Below are 17,319 nucleotides of genomic sequence, written 5' to 3' on the forward strand. Positions count from 1 at the left end.
TATTAACTTAAACTTTGATAGTGTTCTATTTTTTGTCTCTCAAGCACATGTTACCAGCTTCAGGCAGATAGGCTTCTACCTCGACCTCAGCTACAACAGTAATCAAACAAACACTCAAAAAACGTCAGTCTCTGGCAGTGGAGGGAAAATAAATCAATGATGTGAAACGATGAAGCGATCAGAGTAGAATCATTTCAGATCTTTTGACACCAGGTGTGCCCAGTCATAAACACTCCCCCCTGAGGAATAAAGATGCCCATGAAGAAACCAGTATGTCTATGGTATTATTATGAAACTCCATGGCCGGATGTTGCGGGTGTCTCGTGTGTGACCAGTGTGTGACCAGTTTGTCCAAGGAACTGTTGTGAGGTTGTTGTTGTCAAGGTTTGTTTTTCTCTTTTTGTGCATCCAGCAGCGTCGAGTATATGCTAGTCAACTGGCCATGGCCATACCCCGACACCCAATGGGACAGGCTCTGGTTGTGACTTGGATTGCTGCTCTGGCTGGAGTCGCTGCATGGTATCTGAAGTGATCCCACCTCCAGCCTGTCATTTTGCTGCTGAGAGAGGGAGAGGGAGAGAGGGAGAGAGGGAGAGGGAGGAGAAACATTGAGGGAAGGCGAATAAGGAGATTGAGAACATTTCATAGTTTAATACAAACATTCTTTAGGGGTCCAAGCTAATTCAATATTGCACATTGCTAAAGAGGGAAGCCGACAGGAAATATACTTGGTTTTATTGGACTATTAGCACATCAACTCCATCCATCTCTCATGCTATGCCTTGATGTGTTGTTTCTCTGCTTTCTTTGGACTATCCCTCCATTCTATGTCCCTTCAGAGTGACTGGTCGTACCTCAAAACCTTCTGGAGCTCTTTGATGATATTGGCACAGAAGCACATTATTTTTTTCAACTTTACTGGAAATGACTTTTGATGCGACCAACTAAAAAACTGTAACTGGCTGTACAGCTGACAACGATGCACCTATATACAATGCACTGTTACACAAGTACAGTTCTTTTTTTTAAATCCATTCTCACATTTCATAATTCATACTTGGCTTCTAGAAAGTTAGTTAATGTGTACAAACAAGTGATAGGAATCCGAAGCTGTTTTTCAAGACATAGCACACCTACATTTTGACAAGTGCAAGTTTTATAAAAACTATTTCAGATAATTGAATTTCTACTGATGCATGTTGAAATGATTTAATTCTATGCTTTGAGTTTTTAAGCTTTATTAGGATTAAGGTGTAAACAGAGACAGTTTCTCTGTTAGAGAAGGAAATTCTCTTCTTCTAATATTAATGGTTTATCTACATTCTTCTAATAGACCTGTAGTTTATTGATGGTTACTGAGAGGTAGGTCTTTTAACAGCTCATTTGTTTTGAATACACAAGTATCTTCCAACACTAAAACTGTGTACCCATCATCCATATTGTGTTGTGTACGACTTTGGTGGAAGTTTTCTCCTGTTAGTACAACACGTTTGTGTCACTTGTACTGTATGCAGTGGAATTAATTTCAATTTTCACCCTGACACAGTATGCTTGTTGCACACAGAGTACCAAAGGAGATGTGTTGGTGGTAACATTTAAACCAGGATGCTGTGCTCTCAACGCATACTGCATGTGACTATGCAGTATTCTTTCATTAGCAAAGCTCATTCAGGACAACAGCTGGAGTGCAGAGGAACCCAGCAGCCAGCAGGGGGCAGCCATTACATGATGTAAGTATAAATAAATACAGAAATAAATGTATAAATAAATACAGAAATTAATTAATTAATAAATAGATAAAAAAGGAAATCAATCAATTGATACAGAAATAAATACGCTAATAACCACAGAATGAGAAAGGCGGGCCTAACCGCAGTCTCATGCAGGATTGGTCACAGGAGCTGTAATTATCCATCCCTACTACTTCTGCCTCTCAATGATGACTGGTGTCCAGTAGCTGTTTGCAGCGTTGAGCCAGTTCACACTTAAAATGAACTAGTTCAAGTTCAGAGGGTTAGTTCAGGTTATTTTTTATTGGGATGATTTAGGTGTCAGTAATCCTGACTTTGAGCGTCACGTCTGGTGTTGTACTGAGCACAAGGAGCGAGCCGAGAGGAGAAGGAGGAAACAGAAACTCCAGCTCGGTATAAACCACCTGCAGCTTCTGCTCTGATCATGAAGCCGCTGATCTCTGAGCAGATGTGACCAGAGAAACTCTGTGTTTTCACTGTTTCACCTGTTCTACAAAGTCACTGAGCGGCTTGTTCACGTTGACGAGCTCAGATCTCACTGCTTGTGTCTCTGAGCGAGTGTGTGGCGGTGTGGGGGACGGAGCCCCGGGGCCTGTGTGTGTGTGTGGGTAGCTCAGTTGACCAATCCTGCTCGAGACTGCGGTTAGGCCCGCCTTTCTCATTAGCATAAGGACACTGAAATCGAAAAATAAATAGATCAGGGAATAAATAAAAGTTGGAATAAATTATGAAATAAATAAATGTGGAAATAAATTTAAGACATTGATTCATTTAATTCTGCATTTATTTCCACATTCATTTATTTATTTCCACATTTATCATGGGCTTCGCTGTCCAGTGTCAGATTGGATTAAGGCCAATCATGTATATCCTTTCTGGTTTCAAAACCTTTCACTCAATTTGCACGTGTATACTCAATTGCAGTTTTGTTTTAGCTATTTGCAGCATTTTCATATTTTCTGCACTCTTCTACAGTAGCTGTGCGTCATCCAATCACACACAGGAAGTGACATGATGGGCCTAAATCCAATCTGACACCGGACAGCCCACGATCTGCGGATGAGATTAGAGTTCATCCTGGTTGGTAGTTGGAGTCCACATGTTGTTATCAGTGTGTCCAGCTACAATAACATTACCTTCCCTGGGTGGGCTTGAACCACCATCCTTTCGGTTAACAGCCGAACGCGCTAACCAATTGCGCCACAGAGACTTGTTTCTCTCTTCTATTCCACCATTATTATTTAAATAATAGATCACATTTCTACGTCTGTTACTTGTTCTTCACCTGAGTTCTTCAGTTTCAGCTACAGAGACAGCGGTGTCATGTGATGACAATAAAGATATTTTAATCTTTTAGTAAGAAACAAAATGTGGTGAAAACAGGATGAAAATAACGTTTTCACAGGGACCAACTGGCGTCTTTTGGAAGTGGGATCGAGATAAATGACATTTTTTTATTTATAAAGTAATCAGTCCCGTCACTTCTCTGTGTGTATAAACAATTAACAAAGCAGACATATCAACAAAGAAAACATAGCAGATAATGCCAGAAGATCATGACAAGCAGAAATGTCTCAGTAAAAAAGTATAGAGCTGGTACTTTAATTCAGTCTGTTTAGAGCTTTATTGTTTAGGAAATTGTATTATTGAATTAATTAGTGGTTTGACTTCATTTACAAAAAATAAAAAGGAAGGTTTTGAAATGGAGATTTGTGGATGATAATAATAAAGATAGATTTAAGCCAATCACGTCGCTCCTGTGTGGGGCCACAGAGACTTGTTATGAAGGGTAAATCTACCAAGTTGTGAGAAATGATAGATCACATTACTACTGGAAAACTACTTTGTGTTACTTGTACTTCACCTATTCATTTATATGTGTTTATTCTAAATGTGTATGTGTTTGATTTAGCATGTGAAAGTTTGTAAACTCTTCATCATCAAAATACGCACTGGGAGGATTGGCCCAAATCCAATCTGGCATTGGACAGCGAAGCCCGGGATTGTTTTATGACATTAGAGTTTATACAGTTTGGTATTTGATAACACTGATAATCTCGGTGATTCCAGTTTCAATAGAAATACCGTCCGTGGGCTTGAAGCACCAACCTTTCGGTTAACAGCCGAACGCGCTAACCAATTGCGCCACAGAGACATGCTAAAACCGTCCAACATTTTGGTAATAATAGATCACATTTCTACGTGTGTTACTTGTACTTCACCTGATTTCTTCAGTTTCAGCTACAGAGACAGAAGCTTTGTGTGACGACAGTAAAGATATTTGAATCTTTTAGTTAGAAACTAAATGTGGTGAAAACAGGATGAAAATAACGTTTTCACAGGGACCAACTGGCGTCTTTTGGAAGTGAGTATTAACTGTAACATCGAGATAAATGAACAATTTAAATCTTTAAAGTAAACAGTCCAGTCACTTCTCTGTGTGCATAAACAATTAACAAAGCAGACATAACAACAGAGAAACATAACAGATAATGCCAGAAGATCATGACAAGCAGAAATGTCTCAGTAAAAAAATATAGAGGGTACTTTAATTCAGTGTTTTAAAAGCTTTCTTGTTTAGGATTTTAGTATTGAATTAATATATAGTTTGACTTTATTTAAAAAAAAATAAAAAGGAAGGTTTTGAAAGGTAGATTTGTGGATGCTAATAATAAAGACAGATTAAGGTCAATTACGTCGCTCATGTGTGGGGCCACAGAGACTGGTTATAAAGGGTAAATCCACCATTATGTGAGAAATAACAGATCACATTACTACTGGAAAACTATTTTGTGTTACTTGTACTTCACCTATTCATTTATATGTGTTTATTCTAAATTTGCATGTGTTTGATTTAGCATGTGAAAGTTTGTAAACTCTTCTTCATCAAAATACGCACTGGGAGGATTGGCCCAAATCTAATCTGACATTGAACAGGGACACCCGGGACTGGTTTATGAGATTAGTATTCAAACAGTTTGGTAGTTGGAGTCCACATGATAATCTCTATGTTTCCAGCTTCAATAGAAATACCGTCCCTGGGTGGGCTTGAACCACCAACCTTTCGGTTAACAGCCGAACGCGCTAACCAATTGCGCCACAGAGACATGCTTAAGCCATCGAATCCACCATTAATTTTGAAATAATAGATCACATTTCTACATGCGTTACCTTTACTTCACCTGAGTTCTTCAGTTTCAGCTACAGAGACAGAAGCTTCTTACTGTTTCAATGCACCTGAGCTCCTGTGCTGTGACACAGAGACTTGTTATAAAGGGTAAATCCACCATTTTGTGAGATAATTGATCACAGTACTTCACCTATTCATTTGTACGGGTTTTTCCTAAATTTGCATGTGTTTGATGTAGCTCTTCGTCATCAAAAAAACACACTGGAATGGAAGGATTGGGCCAAATCCAATCTGACATTGAACAGCGATGCCCCGGATCGGTTTATGAGTTTGAATTCAGACGGTTTTTTAGTTGAAGTTCATATGATAGTCAAAGTGTTTCCAGGTTCAATAGAAATACCGTCCCTGGGTGGGCTTGAACCACCAACCTTTCGGTTAACAGCCGAACGCGCTAACCAATTGCGCCACAGAGACTTGATGTACAGCTGTAAGCATCACTCTTTATAGAGTGATAAATTACATTTCGACAAGGAAACAACTTTTAGTTGCTTATACTTCACGGGAGTTCTTGAGCTCCAGCTACAGAGACAGACGCTTCTTACAGTTTCTCTGCCCCTGATTGTGATGACAATAAAGATATTTTTTATCTTTTAGTGAGTCTTTGTTCTTCATTGATTGTTACACACGTGCTGCACGAACATGAGACTTGTAAACATTAAAACACAATGTGCTGAAAACAGTATGAAAAATAACACTTCATTTGGAGCGGTCCCTATCGATCGATTGGAGCTCGACTACCTTCGTCTGGCTAATCAGGTTAGCCGGCGAGCGTTGAAAAGTAGATTGAACCGAACCCTCCTGGCCGGTTGTATCTTTGTCAAAACGTCTCCACATGGACCGACTCGCCTCTTTTGGAAGTGAGTAGTAACCGGAACACGGAGATAAATGCAGAAACTGCCGCTTTACAGGAAACAGTCCGGTCTTTTCTCTGTGTTTATGTAGCTAGCTGCATTCGCTAACTCATCGCTAGCCTAGTTTTGCTAACATTAACATTAGCATGCAGCGACAAATAAAAGCTAGTTGTGTGCTCTCAAAGAAAACCACTAACATTTATGTTTGTGATATATTGTGTTATTCGTCTGAATTAGTTTCAGGTTCAGGAAATAAATGATACAACCGTTAAACGTTGAATAGCTAGGGTTAGGGTTAGGGTTAGAGTAAGGTTAGCTGAGCTAGCTCTGAGATTTTTCCTTTTGTTTACCACCATCGTTTGGTTTAAAGCTCAGTGCTACTTCAGCCTGTGTCGTCGTCTTGACAGCGACTCATGGTGTTTTCGACCAGTAGTTTAACAACATGTCTTTTCCAGATGATCCCTTTGATAAACCCCCGTGCAGAGGTTGTTCCTCTTATCTCACCGAGCCCTACATCAAGTGTGCAGAATGTGGACCGTCGCCTTTTCTCCTCTGCCTCCAGGTTAGTCGGTCACAAATAGAAGCAACGCTGTCAAATCTCTTGTTTTCTTCCCACGACCCTCACTAAGGCTTCTGTTTCAGTGTTTCACCAAAGGATTTGAATACAAGAAGCACGAGAGTGATCACAGATATGAAATCATGGTACGTAAAACATAAACATAAAAACATCTGCATGTCATTCAACTCTTTCTCACACGCACTTCAAAATATATATCTTCACTTTTCCTCGTGTAGACGTCAGACTTCCCTGTACTGGAGCCTGGATGGACCGCACAGGAAGAGGTGTCTCTGTTGGAGGCAGTCATGGACTGTGGATTTGGGAACTGGTAAGTGTTTGTTTGTTTGTTTTAGTCCTACAACACAACCGTGACTCCACGGTTCTCATGTTTGTCTGGACTGAAGAATTAGGTCCCTTTTACTCAGTCTGTTTCTGACAGACCTGGTTATTTTAGTTCTATACTCAATAGTTGCATGGCCTTGGGGTTGAAACCCTGAGATTGTGATACGAAAATTAAAATGACTCAATTTTATTCCTGGAAACAAATTTGTATGTTTCTTGGTTAAATTATTAAAATCTAAAGATCTTTATTTCCTTTTTAATCTATGTAATTGATTGTATAAGAAATGAATGTGTAAAACTGTACATCATAAGCAGGTTTATATTTATTCATATCAGTGAGGCTATACTCTCCTTGTATGTTTCAGAGTGAAAAGGGGGGAGACAGTATGCAGTTTTACAATAATGGATGTATTCATAAACCTCGGCAAACCTCTCTCTTAGCTCATCTATTTCTCACATCTCTCTTCAGGCAGGATGTTGCATATCAGATGCGCACGAAAACCAAAGAGGAATGTGAGAGCCACTACATGAAGAATTTCATCAACAACCCCCTGTTCTCCTCCACCTTGCTGAGCCTGCGCAAAACAAAAGACTCTCGCTTTGCAGAGGGCGCTATTCCTTTCAAACGTGAGTACCCATATCATCTACCACCTTAATTTCCCCTTAGCACATTTTACAGGAAAAATAGGGCACAAAAAAATCCTTATCCTGTGCGCATATCTTCATGGAATTTCAGGAATAGATGGCAGTAATATAAGTTGGTTTAGTTATGTGCTGTGATTGGATTTGAAATCATAGCAGTAATTCTGCTCCTCCACAGCAGAATTTTGCAGAGATTTGCATAAAATGATCCAAAGTTTAACATCACTGTAAGTCCTGACAGTTGGTCGACAACAGTTGGTGTGAGAAGAACTTGTCTCAGTTCCTATCAAGCTGCAGGTCTCCATCTGTCACTGTGTGCGAGTGCTTGACAAACATTTCTCCGTCATATTCACAGAACAGTCGGGTAGTGTCAAGCAGGGACAGAAACTTGTTATATTCCTTGTATATTTTATGAAACAGAATCTTGTATGATGTTTGTTGGTGGAACACGTCTATTTTTCAGACACAATAAAATATCTCTTGTAAGCTCATTGTTTTGTTTGCTTTTTTCTGACATTACAGCCACTGACGAACCTCCACGACCCACATTTGACTCTGTGCTGTCTCGAGACATGGCTGGATACATGCCTGCCAGAGCAGACTTCATGGAGGTGAGGGGGATACATACATCCTGTACTTTTTCATGTGTACTACCATGGCCTGTCAACATGAATAAATAGATAAATGAAACGGCCACTAGGTGGATCAACATGAAATGTAACAGACGGTGATTCATGCCCATATTGTTGTTTCTAGTGAATGATTCAACCAATTGTTTGCTTTTACTCATAATTAGTGTTTGAATATGGGTCCATATCTATGATCAATGATCCGAACTCGGATCAAAGCGCAGATTATGAAAATCATTCTTTCACTTCCCCCCAGGAGTTTGACAACTACGCTGAATGGGATTTGAAAGACATCGACTTTGTGGATGATGACTCAGACGTACTTCGTGGTGGGTTGAATGTTATTTGTGTTTTGTAAATACTTTTTCATTGATAAATGGATAATAATGGTGTGAGCTACAACATTTTATTCACCCTCCTTAATTGTTGTGTTGTTGTGTTTCAGCCCTCAAGCTGGCAGTTGTTGACATATATCATTCGAGATTAAAGGAGAGACAGCGGAGGAAGAAGTAGGTCCTTTATTTTTATGCACTAAATGATATATGTAGCTTTCTGTAATATTATACAGAATTTATTTATTCATTATCATGTAATGACCTGAGTCTGTCAGTAGATGGCACATACGCGTTTATATTGACCTTTTGGAGCTTTGTTTCCCACAGACACTTTTAAATGGGTTTAGGTTGAATAAATACATTTCATATTTAACACCCATGACTCTACCTTCTTAATATGAATGAATTCAAATATATGTATAACTTCAAATTTGTAATTATTATTTTGTTAAAAAGAGATTAAAAGACACATTTCCTCTGAGACTGGGTGTGTAGTTGCATATTAAAGCCTTTTTTCTTAAGCTCTCATTAGCCACAGGGAATCATTCAGATGCAACCAGCTGCATGAACCTCTATTCAAACCAGGAATATTTTGGAGGAACGTGTCTGTCTCCTTGTGAATGCTGTACATGCCAAGCTGTTTGACGTTGGGCCCAGTTTTAGGCTGGGAAAGAGAATATCCTCACTGCAGGAGACTTGATAAAGTTATTAACACCCCAGGAGAAATGTATGTTGCACATTTCGTGGATTATGTTCCCACAAAAATACTGGCTTAAATGCCTCATATTTAAAACACATTTTCAAAATGTATATCTTTATTAGGAGGCCTTTTCCTCAAATGTACATTTGGATTAACAGCTGGAACAATGGTAATTTGGAAAGTTGTCATTTTGCTAAATGTTCTCCTGTTCTACTTCACAAGTGTTAAGCAATTGATGAAGAATCATCAAAAATAATGGATAAGGTTTAAAGGTTTTTGTCAGTCAGCACTCTACTGATCTTCTCCTTCCATGTGTACACTGTCAGAGACACACACACACACACACACTCAATCTTCGCTGTAATGCATCCATCACTAAATCATCTGTAACGAGTTCTTGCTCTCAGAAGATGGTGGAATGGCATGTCTGGCTGGACATGCATTCATGTTTTTAGTTTCTCTTTAGTTTTTCCATGCTCCTTATTCTAAATCTGTTAACTTGCTACTTGTCAGAGAAGCTTCCAGGAGATCCTGAATTTTGACCCCTGAAACAAGGAAGTACAGACCTGTCAAGATATGTATCTTTATAACACTTTCGGTCGTGCAATAAGTCCCTACCCTCATGACAACTTTATTTTTATTTTGAAGTGTTTTAAAGATAGGTGCTCTTGTCATTTAGCTAAATAAAAGGAGAACATGTCAGTAAAGCAACATATGATTTAGTAGCATCATAAATTGCAGTACCTATCCTGATCATAATGTGGTGCGAATGTGGCTCGTGAGCGAGAGCAGGTCGTCCACTAACCAGAAGGTCACCCCTCCAGTCTGCCCACCAAAGTGTCCTTGGACAATAACCTGAACCCCCAAATGGTCCTGATGGCTGTGCAGGCAGTGTGTATGGAAGCACTGTATGAATGTGTTGATTCAACACTTTGCTGAAACCGTTTCAACATAAACTGAACATCTTGACCTTTCAGGGAGCCTTTACTGCAGGATTGTTGTATGAGACTGGATCACTTTTAGTCTGTTGTACCTAATACACTACTGAGGTGGTGTTTTGGGAGTAAGAATGCCATAATTACTTTATAGACTGTAACAGCCAAGATAATTGCAGATTAATAACGGCCAGGATTAATTTCCAAGCACCACACTAATCAGAATATCAATTTGCATTTAATTAATTAAATCTAAACCTGCATTTCTTTCAGGATTATCCGAGACCACGGGCTGATCAACCTTCGGAAATTCCAGAGTAAGTCTTCCCCCCCGACAGTAACTCAGGCTCGGCTGCGACAGTATTCATCGCAGCTCAGAGAGGCATCTGATATCCTCCAGCCAAATCGCTGCATAGGGTTTCTATGGATGCAGGCAAACAACTCGTGTGAAATGACCACCGTTAACCTCTGTGGCCCCTCGTGGCCACGGACGGAGCTCTTGTTTACGATCAGGGCTGTGAATAGTCTATGAGGGCTGTGTGCCAGAGCATAATTGCTTCACTGTGAAAAGAGCCCCCATGTGATGAGTGTTCCTGCCATAATGGCTTTCATTTTGAGGGAGGCTTTGTTTATTGATCCACCCATCACAGGTTGGATTTCCGCGAGCTCCAGTAATATAATTCTTTGCATCTCAGGGGTTTTTGCATCGGAGGTCAGACAGATGGGTTGCAACGCACGAATTTGTCCAATTTAAAGCCTTTTTTTATTTAGACTTTGCTCGACCACCCAGCCCATCGTTATATCTCCACGTGTTGCTCTGTCAAAAGTGTCCGTGGTCTGAGAGTTGAAGAATTCTCCCCTCATGATTTATTTATATATCCTCCAGTTAGACCTGCTCGCTTTCCCCCCTCCTTTCCCTTATCTCTCCGGTCTTTCAAGACAAAGGGGAACTCAGAGTAGCTGTAGAGCTGCAGACTGGTTGTCATGGAGACTGTCAAAGATTGTGTCTCTACAGTGTGTGTATGTGTGTTTTCGTTCATGTCTGTGTCACATGCAATAATGGAAGCAGTATCTGAGCCTGGGAGACTCGCAGTATTTTGTCTCAGAAACTTGCCGAAGGCAGATTGACCAGCATTGTTGTTTCAGGGCAGCGGTCTGGAGCCCTGTGAGGACATTCTAAATGAAATGATCCAAGTATGAGTTTTCTTGTCGCCTTTGTTTGCTGTCAGTGTTTATGTGTTGGTATGAGGCCACACACCAGTGTTGATTTTTCCTTAGAGACGTGGACAACACTGTTGTGACAGTGTGTTCACTGCTTTGGTTAGGACATGACACCATGTGTTGAGTCTGAAATGGCAGCTGCTTATTAACACTTGAATGCAGAGAGAACCTGACACACACGCACTCATACACATATCACATTTGGTGAAATACATAAATTTGCATTAATTTCCTGGAGACTTGCCTAACTATAACTCTAACCTTTACCCCAACCTTACCCACAGACCCAGAAATGAACTTGTTCCAAATGATGGATACACCTTTTGTCTCCATCAGCACAATCCAACCCTGATAAACTGGTCTCAAATCTGTAATCTGTCTTCTAAAGTAGCCTGTGACACACACATACAAACACAGCTTGCCTCTTCAACACTTATCCGTTCCTCAGCAACACGGGCAACGCTTTGAGGCGAACACCAGCTCTTCAGAGTGTGTGTGCTTGTAGAGCGAGTTAAGTGTTGGAGAATACTCTCCAGTGGAGCTTGACTGTGGCGTGTTTTTGTTTGCGAGAGATCGCTGCATCTTTGTTTTGCTTGTATTACTGTTTTGTCTGAGGGTGCTCTCATTTTTTCACCACCTGTAAAGGTTTAAGTTGTTTTATTAGTTTAAAGGTTCAGTATGCTTAATTTAGTGACATCTAGTGGTAAAGTTGCATGTTGCAGCCGAATACCCCTCACCCTCCACTTCCAAACACGAAAGCGAACATGTAGTGGTCTTCCGTTGTCATAAAAAACACAAAAGATGATTAGTTTATCCGTATAAAGGTCCCATTCTAGGGTAAAAAAAACACCTAAATCTTACACACTGAACCTTTAAGCCAGGGGTGTCCAAACTACGGCCCGCCATCCATTTTAAATTGGCCCGCCTAAAAAAATAGAACGCCGCCACGCCCCCCCGTGGGTTTACAGTTAAATGTACCGTTTGAAAAGATGCTAAGTGTTGAGATGTCAGTGTAGTTCAGTGGTCTGGATAAAATGTTCAGATCTCCAAAATATATTTTGAAACTAGAAGATACAAATTCTCCAGTGATCAACCATAATAACTTTAGTGCAGCCACAGAACGGCTGTGATAGAAGACACGAGAGCTGCATGTTAAAGGCTGTAAACTGGTGAACACAAATATATTAAAATACAGCACTTCTCCTGGCATCCTGTAAAAATATGCTCATGTGTTAATAAAAAAAAAAGTAGGTGAATTTTCCTTTCATATTTCTCACCTCCTCTCTCTTCCTCAGTGCTGGAGCGATGTTACCCGAAGGAGGTGCAGGAGCTGTACGACGTCATGAGACGATTTGCCAGAGTGGTTGGACCAACTGAACACGACAAATTCATCGAAAGTCATGCATGTTAGTATTTGGTTGAGTTTACATGGACGGCCTCTAAGAATGTGCTCAACAGACGTATACACAACGAAAGGGATTGTTACCAGTTCTTGCCATGCTGCCTCGTGATGGTGTCATTATTTTGTTGTATGTGTTTATTTAGCAAAATCCGATAATGGTATTTTTTTAATTTGTAACACAAGTTTGGTTTATTAGCATACAAATCCTTTTAGCTGAGGCTGTATAGAGTTTAGTGGTATGATGCATTCGAAGATCCTCCAAGAAACAACATCGCAGTAGGCAAAAATACTGTGTGGTACTGGTGGACCATTTCTGTTGCTGAGTTCAAAGGGTTAAAAGAAAAAACATGATGTTCCACTGTGAGCCGCAGAACAGCTTCAGTGCTCCTTGACATAATTCCACCAATTTTCTGCGACTCTTTTGAAAGGTTTAAAGCACTTTTACCAAAACATATATTTTTTCATCTTGTGTTAAGATGACGGTGGTTCAGAGCGCTGTCCAACACACAGCTTCAAAACTCTACATTCTACATTATGATCTTCTGACTGATCTGACGTTGATCAGATGATGTTTATTCCCCAAAATGTGCATTATGTGTTCCTCTGAACCTCACCAAATTGTTTAACATATGCACAGTGTATGTATGAATACATGGTGATGTCTGTAAACTGCTGAGTGCTGCACAACATGTTGATATGAGACTGGGGGAGTTTCAGCCAGAAAGAGTTGAGGTCTCTCTTTTCCTCATCTAGTAACATCATCTCCTTTTCTTTCCAGTGGAGTTTGAGCTGCGGAGGGAGATCCGCAGGCTGCAGGAGTACAGGAAAGCAGGGATCAAGTCCTTCTGCAGTGAGTTTACTTTGACTTTGTCACTCCTCTGTTCAACTAAATGTAATTTTCAAGTTGCATACATAAGCAGGGAAACATGTTTACTGTCAGAAATGAGCTGAGCTGAGTTCTTTTTATCTGAGTTGGTCTTACAATGGTTTTTAATTGCTATTATTTGCAGCAGCTCAGTGTATCAGGCCCTCAGATCTTTTTTTTATTCAGCTTGTTAGTTGATGCATTGCACACAACTGAATATATTATTGAGTTGCTCTATCAGCTCCTTTTGTAATGATATCAAAGGATTGTTGGCAGAATATTCTGTACACTATGAATTCTTCCAGTAAATGACGCCTGATTCATCAAAACCTCTCACCTGAAAACTGCTTCTCATCACTTTCACTCTGTATTGGTCACTACTCTCAGCTCAAGCACATTAAAAATGTATCAATTAGTTCATCGACAGACAAATAATCGATAGTTCAAATCATTGTTTTACACTTTTTTTTTAGGTAAATCTGCCTAAAATGTGCAGGTTGCTGTTTCTTGAATGTTAAAAGAATTTGACGCTTTTCTTTGCCATGAACTGAATTATTTTAAATCGTATGACAGAATTTATTTAAGGATCATCTTTGGCCATGGGACATACAGCGTTTTTTTTATTCTGACATTTTCTAGATAAAACAATGAATCTAGGAAATATTTGTACATGAAAGAAATTGTGAATGAACCCATAGAAGCCTTAATTCAAAATAATGTACATTCAGTAACATTTACAGTCCTCCTTCATCTCTGTTTACCCCCCCCTCCTGTGTAACGACTCCTAGGTGCCAAGGTGTATGAGCGGGCGAAGCGGCTGCGTGACGACGAGCGTAGGAAGAGGACCATGCTGTGTGACGTCCTGCAGTACATCCAGGACGGCAGAGCCTGCCAGCAGTGGCTCAGCAAACAGGCTGCAATGTGAGACTTCAAACTTCCTGCTTGTTACCGAGTGTGTAATGGACGAGCTGGTGAAGCCGCGCTCCCCGGAGACACTGACCTTTGTCACCGCGCTCGGCACCAGGCGTGCTTAGATTAATAGAGCAGACGTTTGTGTCACCGTGCATCCCACTTCCATGTCAGGCCCTGCAGTGTTTTTAGTCTTTTTAATGTTCCACTGCTTCCGTGTTTTCTATCCGTGGATCTTCTCCAAGCTCCTCTAATTATTGTACCTTTAAAAAAAAAAAAATCATGAATTGCAATGAGTCATTTTTTTTCTGGAATCAGAAGAGTGAACAAAGCCCAGAGATTCTGTGTCCAAGTGTGTATGTGTGTATAAATAATGTAGTAGAGCTGCTAATACTTTTCCTTTCTGATTGCAGAGATGCTGGCATCACTCCAGCAGTCACAACCATCACAGTGTCAGGTAGGAAGCTTCTCTCCACCTTCCTCTCTGTACTCCCTCCTCTGGGGGGGGGGGGGGGGGGGGGGCTGGTGCATCTCCTGGCACAGTTGCATTAATGCAGGCGCCCCTTCATAAATACACTTGACAAGTAGCCCCTCACATCCATATTTATCTCTGCTGTTTTTCTTTTTTACATTGGCTGCCTTTCCTTAACCTCAACAGTATAAATAGGACGCTCACTCCCACACTGCATCTGTGCTCACTGTAAATATGTGTTCCTGTGTCTCTTCCAAGTTAAGGAATTAACTGTGTTGTCGGCGCGGTATTAAGTTCTGAAGTGAGGACCAACACTGAGCTGCTGCAGGTCTGTAACTGTTGTTGTTTTTCTGCTGCACAGCAACAGGCAGGCGGAGCGCCCCCCCTCTGAACCTGACGGGGCTGCCGGGGACAGAGAAACTCGACGAGCAGGAGAAAGAGGTACAAGTTAGTTTTGACTGGTTTGAATCTGATGCATTCAGCTTCAGGTAAACGTTGGGTATTTATGACACAAACCATGTTTCACTCCATTTTGCTTATGCATTTAAGGGTGTATCATAAATAGTGGAACATTAGTTTGATCTTATACATTAAACTAAGCTGATTATGTCTTTGCTGCATCATGCGAAACAAACTTGTGAATGTGTGTAAGTAAACCCAATGGGATTTGCATGAGCTACAGGGAAGGTTAAGGTGAGAAAAGATGAGTGACTTCACAGTTTATCTATAGCAGACACAGTGACTGCTCCACAATAACAAGAAGGAGACCTGCACAGTATCAGATTTCTAACAACACAGAGTCACTAGCTCTACCTCCAGAGTCAAATAACATTACCCTGCTAACATGCTCACTATAACAATGCTCCAGTCTATGTGGGTCTAAACCTCCCGGGCACAGACACTGACATCTCTCACTGGCGACGTCGCTTGGAGCCAGAATCTGTGCAGACGCCTCAAATAAGAGAAAGGAAGGGAATACAAAATTCCCCTAACCCTTACCCCATCAGGAGGCAAGCGAGAGGTTTTTGGGAGCTGACCAGTGTGTTAACCATTTTAGCCATGCATGCTAACATGTGCTAATCGGCTCTAAATACAAAGTACAGCAAAGGGGGATGGGAGGATTGAGATATTTGCAAATTACTGGACAACCTAAAATGTTGACCCCATGGTGGCGCTAAAGTAATTAGGATTTATTCTCTGGAGATAATGTTTGTACCATTTTTATTTCAATCGTTAAGATGGAGCCATGCCGGTAGCTTGACTAAAACTAATGCTGCTTAAGGAAATCAGGTGGCCAGTGGAATCTGCAGAGTACCTTTGACTTCATTAGTAGATCTGACTCACTGTGTTTGGCAGCTCATACAAACATCCCACTTTTGATCAGATTCATTTGAATCATCTTGTGGATGTGGCCTTCCTCTGTTCTGCCAGGGCTTCAGACACTGTTAGATGATGAATGTGCCGTGGCCTGAAACAAGACATTGCTTCTAAGTGCCAGTTTGTCTTTTCTTCTTCTAGCTATGCCAGGTGGTGCGTCTGGTGCCGGGAGCCTACCTGGAGTACAAGCAGGCCTTACTTAATGAGTGCAGGCGGCAGGGCGGACTGCGGCTGGCACAGGCCCGAGCGCTGATCAAGATCGACGTCAACAAAACACGTAAAATCTATGATTTCCTAATAAAAGAGGGCCACATCACTAAGGCCTAGGAGGCTCCGATTGGACCACACAGGAGGTCAGGTTGCTGTTAGGGATTCGTTTTATTTCTCATCTTGTGACGTCATAAGCCTTTTTGTTTTGTACGAGTCTCAGATTGTCGCTGCTTCTGTGAAATACTGTAACTAATATTTGTAAAGTCTTGTGTTTGATTCTTGAAGTTATTAAAATGACAAATCTCTTTTGTAATAGTTCTGTCAGAAGAACAAGGCCTCATATTAAAATGAGAATGTTATTATATCCCTGTCATAAAATGTATATATGTGGCATGTATATTGATATTTGAACCTATAGGCTCTACTTGGACTGAAATATCCGCCAATGCTTTGTTTGACAGGTCCCATGTTTCCATGTTCTCCAGATTAACTGATGTGTGTTGATGTAAATTCATAAGAATGTTAGTGGAACGAATGTTGTACTGATTAAAATGTACTGATGGGAAAGATTAGAAAATCCTCTGGTGCTCTGATTAATTCTAATTAATTAATATTGTATCCAGCAAATCTCTTGGTCGTTGAAACAAAATGTACAAATTTGTTTACAGGCAAAACATATTACACTACATACATGGAGAATAAAAGTGAAGTCACATGGGGCAATTTCAGGAAAATTCCTCTTGACATCAACTGCTGCTTCTAAATGAATTTGATGTCATTCACATGTGGGACTGTATTTATAGGTCTTAAAATGTATCCCTGTTGGTCGGACAAAAGAAACAAGATCTTTGGAACGTCTTTGGTATTTGTCATTATTTTATTAATATACTAAACAATATCATAAATAATCCCCAGGTCCTGACCCTTCA

At 40.5% G+C, this 17,319-nt stretch overlaps 1 protein-coding gene and 2 non-coding genes across 3 annotated transcripts; 1 reads left to right on the forward strand and 2 right to left on the reverse strand.

Annotated features, from left to right (window-relative positions):
* Positions 1-4,784: 4,784 nt before the first annotated feature.
* trnan-guu (transfer RNA asparagine (anticodon GUU)) lies at positions 4,785-4,858 on the reverse strand. The gene has a single exon. It is a non-coding gene; the product is annotated as a tRNA-Asn (tRNA).
* Positions 4,859-5,281: 423 nt separating this feature from the next.
* trnan-guu (transfer RNA asparagine (anticodon GUU)) lies at positions 5,282-5,355 on the reverse strand. The gene has a single exon. It is a non-coding gene; the product is annotated as a tRNA-Asn (tRNA).
* A 296-nt stretch (positions 5,356-5,651) lies between these two features.
* tada2a (transcriptional adaptor 2A) lies at positions 5,652-17,107 on the forward strand. Its single transcript, XM_053423647.1, has 15 exons — positions 5,652-5,798; positions 6,248-6,354; positions 6,435-6,494; positions 6,588-6,679; positions 7,163-7,320; positions 7,858-7,946; positions 8,221-8,293; positions 8,410-8,473; positions 10,208-10,251; positions 12,451-12,561; positions 13,336-13,407; positions 14,211-14,343; positions 14,745-14,788; positions 15,165-15,244; positions 16,322-17,107. The coding sequence occupies exons 1-15, from the start codon at positions 5,774-5,776 to the stop codon at positions 16,505-16,507; spliced, it is 1,338 nt and encodes a 445-aa protein (XP_053279622.1). The 5' UTR covers positions 5,652-5,773; the 3' UTR covers positions 16,508-17,107.
* The last annotated feature ends 212 nt before the right edge of the window (positions 17,108-17,319 follow it).

This window comes from Pleuronectes platessa, chromosome 5 (assembly GCF_947347685.1).
Source record: "Pleuronectes platessa chromosome 5, fPlePla1.1, whole genome shotgun sequence".
Taxonomy (NCBI): Eukaryota; Metazoa; Chordata; class Actinopteri; order Pleuronectiformes; family Pleuronectidae; genus Pleuronectes; species Pleuronectes platessa.

What these genes read in the sequence shown, in the direction of transcription:
- tada2a (XM_053423647.1), top strand. Translation starts at nt 5,774, where the DNA reads ATGGACCGACTCGCCTCTTTTGGAA. An exon ending in CCGACTCGCCTCTTTTGGAA is followed by an intron (nt 5,799 to 6,247) that starts GTGAGTAGTAAC and finishes TGTCTTTTCCAG; the next exon opens with ATGATCCCTTTGATAAACCC. An exon ending in CACAACCATCACAGTGTCAG is followed by an intron (nt 14,789 to 15,164) that starts GTAGGAAGCTTC and finishes TCTGCTGCACAG; the next exon opens with CAACAGGCAGGCGGAGCGCC.